At 47.0% G+C, this 9,369-nt stretch overlaps 1 protein-coding gene across 6 annotated transcripts in view; it reads right to left on the bottom strand.

Annotated features, from left to right (window-relative positions):
• LOC121589709 (regulator of gene activity) overlaps positions 1-9,273 on the bottom strand; it is a 10,737-nt gene extending 1,464 nt beyond the window's left edge. The window contains exons 1-5 of one of the 6 annotated variants that reach the window (XM_041908800.1): positions 9,159-9,273; positions 7,562-7,754; positions 5,968-6,174; positions 4,131-4,736; positions 1-110 (exon numbers count right to left, since the gene is read on the bottom strand). The exon at positions 1-110 is cut by the window's left edge and continues 113 nt beyond it. In XM_041908800.1, coding sequence (XP_041764734.1) covers positions 1-110; positions 4,131-4,733 — 713 coding nt within the window. In that variant the 5' untranslated portion in view covers positions 4,734-4,736; positions 5,968-6,174; positions 7,562-7,754; positions 9,159-9,273. Of the gene's footprint in view, positions 111-1,082; positions 1,275-2,219; positions 3,525-4,130; positions 4,737-5,967; positions 6,175-6,826; positions 7,106-7,561; positions 7,755-9,158 lie in introns of those variants that run through there. The other 5 variants (XM_041908798.1, XM_041908799.1, XM_041908803.1 and 2 more) reach the window with 5 other exon arrangements.
• Between the last annotated feature and the right edge of the window lie 96 nt (positions 9,274-9,369).

The raw sequence follows: 9,369 nt of genomic DNA, 5'->3' as shown, positions 1-9,369 counted from the left end.
GGGGTGCCAGTTTCCGCCGCACTGCTGTCGAACACACCGTGGTAGTTGTTGATGCTATTCCCACTTTGAGATCCGTATCCTCGCGACTGCATGAACGAAACCATATTGGACTGCAAAGAGAATCGGAGAGGGGAGAAAACGTTAAATCAGTGTGGGTAAAATAGTACATCAAAGGTGAAAAATTGGTGGAAAAAGTGACACCACATCATAGTGCAGAATGAAGACGGTTTAAAATATTAGGAGAGTGTTGATATTACACCTGTTAGAGAGCATTAAATCGAACGAAGAAAACTCAAGGGGTCCAACACACCACAATATGTTTAACATTGCTTAAAATGTTTTGCTTAAACCATTGTTGATCTTCCAATATTACATAAAAAACACAGATATACAGTATACATCGTTATTAGCTATGTTGCAGACTTACCGTCATTCTGATAGAAAATTACAGAATTAAAGAAACCAAGTTTTAATCCTTAGATGATCCATACACCATATTACCATTTGATACGCGAATTGTCTAACAATACTTTTTTACAATAACAACAAAACGTTTAGTCAACTGAAAGCGTCAAGTAAGTAAGTAAAAGGCTCAAAGGACAATATGAGCTAATTGCGCAAATCATCGCATTATTGCGCAAATAAGCGTTCCCTGTTTGCACAATCGCTGTTGCACGAGCTGTTTTCCTGTCGATCCTTTAAACTTCAATAGCTTTTTTTTATTTATTTTTTACTTTTATTGTTATTTTATACTAAACACCTTTTCCGAAATGTTTGCATTGGCCGAATTATCAAACGAATTATTAACAGAATAATTGTCTTAAAAATCCGATAATTCCGAGGACATTTTGGGGATTTTGGAGACCTCAGTATAAACGTAGCTCTAAAATCCTGGATGTTTTTTGTGTTTAGTACTGTTCTGTAGCGTACTAAACAACTCAACCATCCATCAGACTCAGGATGTTTGGCGCCATGCTTCGTGTGCGCGTCATATTTCCGCGGGAAACAGAAGCAAACGTGTAATTGTGCGTTATCGGTTAATATTAGGTTGATCAAAGCCATCCGCGACGAATTGCACTTACATTGCCTACTGCTGCTGTTGCTGCTACCGTTGATCCTCCACTTCCACCTACTATTCCACCACCTGCTACACCTCCTACTGCTACACTACCAGCAGTAGCAGCGCTACCTACTCCAATGGTTGCTAAGCTCGATGAACCCGACGACACCGAGGCCGATCTCTGATGGTAGTATCCTTTCTGTGGCATTCCTTTCTGTGACAGCGTGACAGAGCACATGCTTCATCAAACGTACAGACCAAACACATACACACACACACACACAACAGCGACACAACAACAATGGTTGCGGGAAAAGCAAAGGAAACAGCAATGCAAGTGCTTCCGGAAGTGGCGGCTTGTCTGGCGATACCTTCACTAACGCACAAACACTCTCTCACACAAACACACAAACACGCAAACTACGTGCGGAGACAAACAAAACAGGCAATGCGGATCGGATGCTTTGTGCAACACAATGCCACTGGGCCGGCTGCTCCACTGCACACTCACACACACGGCGCAGTGTTTTTCGTCCTAACAAAACTGGCGACAGCTGTCAGTCAGTGAGCGCAGCACAGAAGCAACACCATAAGCGAGGTTATGAGCGCAAGCGCGATCAACAAAAAAACACGCACGAGGCAGGCGCGTCAATACACGGCTGTTTTCAAGCACACAACACAACTGCGCAGCAGATTAGAGAAGGGAAGCGGTTGCTGAATCTTCTACGCGTGCCTTTCTTCTTCGCAATGTGACACACACGCGCTCCCTTTTTTGCACAATGCGATGCAGACCTTATTGGTGGGATTTATTACATTTACACACGCGGGGTTAAGCACTTCTCTTGCGTTTGTTTTGCTACGGCACAACAAACGAGAGTAGCGGTGCGATGTAGTAGTTGTACAGTGCTGAGGCCGTAGTAGCAAGAGTGGTGTTATACCATTCGGTAGAATAGTTGTGCCTATTGGCGATAAAACGCGTTAGAGAAAGCTAATCCACGGATGGATTGTTGTTTGGATCGTTGTTATCACACCACACCATATACGGACGCGCACTGAATTAACGCGTTCAACAGAACAGCAACACACACAGCAACGCATTAATGGCCCTTAAAAGCAGCACGAGGGACAGCGAAACGACAAACCACCACCACAAACCGACCGTAAGAACATTCCCCAGCGAACTAACAATCACATGGTGCTGCGCGCATCTAATGCGAGTCGAGAGATGAGCGCCGCACACACGAGAGCGGAGAATACATGGACACCGCAAGGGTAACGAAAAACGCTTCATGCGCGGGCGCTTCTCAATACGCACACGCGCACGCACACATACAGCGTCATCGCAGCACGTTTAGCTGCGCCAGCGACATTCGGTGCAATCGGTGCATACCACCAACAAAACAAATGCACCCGCTAACGTCCCTAACTAAACGACTGCTACCTACCTACTGCACCGCACACAACCACACAGATGCGGCCATTTCTCTGCCGGATGCTCTCGAGCTAATTTGCGATGCATAAAACAAAACAAAAAAGGGCAGATGCGGCACAGGAACCAGAACCACAGCAACATATGCGGCGGCCTCGAGAGGTTTAGTGGACGGAAAGGGTTTGAGAAACGGAATGGAGTAATAAGTATGCTGTGCGCCATCGCTATGCAAATGTGGAACGCACACATCTTCCCCCCCTGTGCTCAGCCGCGAATAAAGGGCCGAGAGGTTGATCACCGTGAGTCCGAGTAGTGTTGTGTGGGTCGTACCATCCACCCGCTGCTGCTGGGAAGCGTAGTGTGTGTGTGTGTGTGTCTGTGCCTGTATGTTTGTTGTTTTAAAATACAAAAACTGCAATAGCAGCAGCATTAAAAACGCGATCACAGCAATCCACTCTTTTTTTTTTGAATTCGTCTATCGCGACGAAAGATCTTCCAGCGCTTAAGAAATCGAAATCACACACATCTTAAGATCGTGTTGTAAGCCATCGGATTTTGTAAAACAACCAGGGTACGTATATTTGATAATGAAAAACGACCAAAAAAGTTGCCCGAAACACTTGCTGGTAGTATTTTTGTTTTCCTTTACCCTTACAACGTAGCGCTGCTTTGTAAACAAATTGATACGCAGGCAAAGAACTTCGAATGCTCCTGCAGGGTAATTCCACCAAAAGCAGTGTGCACCGTTCTACTGATTTGGCGATGGATGATTTACCGCCTATTTTGAATATGCTTTTTTGTTTGTATTTACTACCTCATAATAAATAAACCGTTTTTTGCCATCGCCATCCCTTGTTGTCTATTATCCTTAAAGATTTCATGAATTTGTGCATTTCGCTTACGGGTAACTTTAAGGTAAACATTAAAACATTGATTTAGTACTACGGTCAGCGAACTTCTACAACTGGCCAATGCTTCTTCTTGTTTGGCGCTACTAACATCCATTCCTACGGCCACAAATGGAGCCTTGATGGCTGTATGAGTTGATCTGCACTGTTAAACTTAAAACCTTGATTGAATATTATAACAATAAAATAATAATAAAATGTGCAAAAAAGTCGAGGTGATTTTAATTAGGTACAGAAAACAAGAGGTAAGAGACCAAAACGATTCCCTTTAGAGTATAAAGAATAAAAGAGAAGGTAAAAAACACACACAAACATCATCCCATTAACCAACCAAAACCGAACCAAAACAACCAAAGCAAATATATAAAACAGACATATATAAGGACAATGTACTGATTATTTAAAATCCTGAAACACACACGAGGAGCTTGACAAAATAATAAAGAAAAACATGGACTCATGTGTAAACGGCTTATGACCTTGTTGGTAATGTTGTGTACAACTACACCAACCAGGGCGGAGGTTTAGAAAACGTTACTAAAGAATTTTTACTGGTCATGCTACTAGTTGGAAAATGTTACGAATGCGTAATGGCCATAAAAAAGACCTTCAAAAACGGATCGCTTCCTAGACAGTGCCCACACAGTGTGGCATGTGATGTGCTCTTTGGAGAGGTCTGTAGAGTGGGTGTGTTGTTGGTTAAATTGATTAAGTTTGCTTCGTCTCCACTTACCATCGATGTGCCGCCCACGCTGGAGAGTATCCTCCGGTCCGGGAAAGCGACCGAACCACTTCCAGCACCGCCACAGCCCCCACCGCCGCGCTGCTGGCCGCCGGCTCCACCGAATAGGGTACTAATTCGGCCCCCTCCCGTTAGCGCATTGCTGGTGGAGGACAGTTGCTGCTGACTACTGTTGGGACCATTGCTAGCGAGCCCCGCACCGCCGCCTGCACCGCCACCGCCGTTCGGTCCGCTCGCGCCGCCCATGACGCCCGAGCCCGCGCCCGGCCGTCCGGGATTGCCACTGCCGGCACCGTTCGCACTGGGCGAGAGAGGCGCCACCGACGCGGAGGACTGATTGCTTTGCTGCTGCGACGGAGGTGTAGCGTTCTGTCCGAAGGGGCCACCACTGCCGCCGACCACCGAAGGGAACATACCGGACGTTGGGGTAACATGGCCTCCGGCACCGGACAGCGCACTATTGCTGAAGGCTCCGGCGGCACCGCCCACCACGCTACTGTTGCCTCCCCCGCCGCCGCCTCCTCCTCCTCTCCCGCTTAAGGACACACTGCTCGGTATGCTTCTGGGCGGTTGTTGGAAGTTTAAGTTTGCCATACCCTGGACGGTCGAATGTGTTTGTAGGGTTGTGTTTTTTGTGTTTTGTTTAGTGACACCGAAGGTTGAAGATTTTTTTGTGAACAACATCACAAACCAACCGAGAAATTTGGAAGCGTATCAGGTTTGTGTGTGCGTGTATGGCACGGATTAAACGCGTTCAAGTCATTGTGACAATGCGCAAACCATACGCGTACACACACGCAATTGGATCAGATAAAGCAATGACGTCATGTCAGCACAGTGACAACAAACAGAGGTTTGCAGTGTATCAATAAAGGACCGACCATACGTAAATGCGTACCAAAAGAGAGCACACAGAGTTCGCAACGGTCAATGGAAATATCCGTTTGGGGTTTTTGTTTATGTTTTTGTGGTTGGTTCGATTTTGGTTCGTTTCGATTGCAAAAGTTATGGGAGATATGGTGGGTTGGCGGTTGTTAGATGGTTCAAATTTACAAAACACCAGCAGCAGTGATCACATTGTGGCATCCATCAATCCGGCACAGAAGAAGCGGGACGAATGATGCCATGGTTATGGGGTTTTTGACGATTTACAATTATTTACGTTAGATGGAAAGAGAAGAAAAAGTAAAACAAACGATTAGTATGATAAAACTGCATGAGAATAGGTAAAAACAGGCGTCAGTAACATCTTCTTGCTGTACACGTATTATCGATTGGCTTCCGCTTTGCTTTTGCCGCTATTTCCCTTCCCAATTTGCAGCAAACGCACGCCGGCAGCGTCTTCGAATGCTTCCAATTCCATGTAAAAGTTGCTGTTATTTTTGCCCACTGTCTTCGAAACGTGGTTGCTTCCCTTCCCTGATTGCTGTCTGTTACGTTCTATGCTCAACACGAATCCTATACATCATGCACTGTCTATCCAGCAGCTCTTTGCGCACTTTTCCCTCAAGGGTGCGGACGGCGCGAAAATATGTGGATAAGATTAGTAAGGACATCATCTCCCACGCTGCTAAAGAGCGCAAAAAAAAAAGGAATCGCCGGTCAAATGGGCCCCATTTTCCGGCAAATCCAATCTGTCTATTCCCGTGCTTCTTCGCTACTCGTCCAGCGATCCCCTTGATTGACGTCAGAAAAGCTCGACATTTCCTATGATTTTGAATTACAAATTACACAACAAGACACACACACACGCACATTGCTCTAATGCTCAGTTCCTAAAACGAAAACATCACACTTAATTGAAGCGGTACATTGCAAACCAACCTACCTAGCTGGTGTGGAAACGGTTCATAAAAAAATGTATCCTGAGCGCGTTAAATCCTTTCCTCGTCCCCGCCTTTCCTCGTTTGCAGTGCACACAGTTTTGCTCGTGTGGTATATGTTGCTGTCGTCTCTCGTGTCGTTAAGATGCCACCAATGTGGCCACCAAGAGCTTCCGGGTGTGTGTGAAGTTATTTGAACAACAGCGCGACACCTAGGCGTGGAGCGAAATTGTCTTGTGAAAACATGTGAAGCTTGTCCCTCGGTATCCTGCGATGCGATTACTCCGGTGTCCGTTCAACTCGGTTCGATGGTTGCTAAGATATGCGTTGATTTGGCAAACATGACACTTTTACTTCTTCAAAGTGAGAAAACCCCCCCCACCAAAACCGCACTCTCTCACAACACAAACCAACTTCTTCTTCTTTGGTCTGATGTTGCTCTCGCCATTGAACGGAGTGTTACAGGGATGTGTGTGTGTGTGTGTGTGTGTGTGTGTGTGTGTGTGTTTTTCTTCGTTCCTTTTTTTCTTGCCCTTTTGCTTCCTATGGTTTTTGAGGGAAAATAATCAACCTGTACACCAAACCAAACATGCACACACACACACATGCATACACTTTCATCCGTGATTTTCCCGTCAATGCTGTTGTGTGTTTGAGGCCCTTTTCTTCCGTGTCCCTCGCCCGATGTAATGTGAAGAAGGGTTGGGACTAACCCCTGACAGTGTGTAAGGGAAGTGACTCGTTCGCCACGGTTTGGTGTTTGGTGTTGGCGCTCACTCATTCCCCGTCATCGAAAAGCAAAGACAACAGAACTATGAGAAAATCACAGAAAACCAATGTTGGACAAATAATTCCTTGACTCACATGCACACATACACCCCCTTAATCGGTGCAAACACAGGCAAATTTGCGAATGTATACCAGCGCAACAAGAATCCTTGAATCGGTAGCAGCGGCCGGATAGAGAAAGCAGAAGAAACTGCTTCTTCGCTTTACCTTTCTTTGCCAGTCTCTCTTGTGCCGTGAGCATAACCACGCACACGACTGCAAATGCGAGCGCGCACATAAACACACGCGAGCCCACACGCCCACACACACACACACACACGCGCGCGCAGCACGGAAGCTACGTGAATGTATGCGTGTGTACGCAAGCAGCGGTATGAATTGGAGTCTAATAAAATTGTTATTGTTATTGGTCTTCTTGCCTAACCGTTTTCTCTCGGATGATTATGGTAGTTTTTTGTTGTTCTCATTGCTCGTGATGATGTTAATTCTCTTGCTACATCCAAAACGCTACACGTTTAACCACTCCTGCCGCATAAACTAACAAAACTTTGCCGCGAAAATGGGATGCTGTTTGGGCCAACGCAAAACACACAAACACACACAATTACACAACACGACGGAAACGCGGGGCTAACAAACACACCATTCTAATGAAGGTTCGATTAATCGATTGCAATTTTCACCACATATCCCCGCCGCCGCCGACGCCACCGCCAAGACCGCCTGATGTGGTAGTGGTGGCGGCGGGTAGGATAGAGAATTATTGATTGCTTCGGCGTTAAAAACGCACAGGAAAGTGCCAAAACCAACCTCGTCAAGTCAGAATCCAACCCGTTTGTGTGTGTGCGTGCACGGTACACTGGTGCCGGAAAGGGAAGGGTTTAACACGTCGGTGTTCGTTGTTATGTTGATATCATGCGCGGCTCCCCCCCTTTCACTGCCCGATTCCCGATCGCGCCGTTGTTCGCCGTCAAAGTATGTTTCCACTGGATGTCGTCGCCTGCTGAGAGTGAAATGGGAAGAGAACGAAGAGGGTTTTGTTTTAGTAGTTTAGAGCTTCCTTCTGGTTGCTTGCAATCTAGAGTGGAAGGTAACCGACAACGCACGGCGGCATTGGAGGACATGAGCACCTCAGAGCGGCCAAACGGTCGAACAAACCGACCGAAAAACCTTCGAGCGGCGAAGAATCGCGTAACCGCACGTACGGCGAAAATCGAGACACAGCCTTGGACCACCAGGCAATGGCGCTTGAGCGTGTATTTGTGCACTCTTGAGGGTACGTACCCTCCGCGCGACGGTACGCAACTCTCGCGTGAACCGGTTTTATGCGTTGATTCGATGGTTGTATTCAAAACGAACAAGAGCAGACCCGAAAGCTACGGGTGCTACGGTTTTGACTCCCTGAAGAGAGGGAGTAGAGCATACAATCCGCCTTGGTGGTTCGAGCAAACAAACTTAATCTTCCGCTCTTCTGACCACTCGAAATGTACATGTGCAACATTATTTCAGCTCGATTTATCTGCCCTGCACCTTCCCGGCCGGAATCACAGTTGGCGGTGCCATCTTCACGCCATCATCCGACCGAATCGAATCGAAAAAAAGATGTCCAAGAACAAGTTCGCCTGCCACAGGTAACGCGCGTTTGGCGCGATAGCGTACTTGCCTTCTGCGCAACCAAACATGGATAAACAAACCCGCTCCTTCGCGTGTTTTCTTCGCTCAAGTATCAATAGGCCAAAAATAACCATATCCGCGTTGTTGTGTTGTTTCACTACTTTGAAGCAGCAGCAGCAACAGCACACATACACCAGAGGGATGATGCGAGGGCATATACAAAAAATATTACAGTAATTTACCACACCGTATAAACAGAGCGCAACTGCATAACAGTATGTGGGGTGGCCCACAGTGTGCTTTGCGCTGTGATCACTGCCTAAAGATTACGTGCACCAACCCACCGAATAGGGGAGGAAGAGAGTTTCCCCGAGCAGAGCGCGGGGGGACGACAATCAATGTCCTCCATTCATCACGAAAGGACGAAAAAGTTTATTTGAATGCACTGAGCGAAGAAGAAGCGACTCCATGGGCGAATTGTGAAGGCTAATGGTTGTATGCATCGAGTGCTGCTCGAACCACACATACACACACACACGTGCACACACACACACACACACACACACACGCACACACACACACACACACACACACACACACACACACACTACATCATACACACGCACGCACGCATACACACAATACGCGATGGAGGTGTATCGCGAAGAAGACAACGAACTCACTGCTGCTAAGAGTGGAGGATCTAGGTATCTAGGTTTCGCTTCGGATGCGCTTTGCACCGCTTGGCCGTGCCGTAATCCGTGCTGGCGACCGACCGGCCGTTAGGGCATACCTTTGCGAACAATTTGTACCAAGTTTTGCGAGCAATTACTACCGAAAAACGTAACACTTCGGACGCGTAAAATGTTGAGAAACTCTTTCCACTTTCAGTAAAGCTCCTCCGTTGACGTTTCGTTGTTGCGAGGACCGTCGCGAAGCTTTCAACGTGGTATCGCCCGACAGCAGCGCTGGTCACGAGGGTTTGACAGCGGAACTCGTCACAA

Source organism: Anopheles merus, chromosome 2R (genome assembly GCF_017562075.2).
Source record: "Anopheles merus strain MAF chromosome 2R, AmerM5.1, whole genome shotgun sequence".
Classification (NCBI taxonomy): domain Eukaryota; kingdom Metazoa; phylum Arthropoda; class Insecta; order Diptera; family Culicidae; genus Anopheles; species Anopheles merus.
The sequence above is the reverse complement of the archived record's forward strand: the minus strand, read 5'-3'. Positions and strand labels throughout refer to the sequence as shown.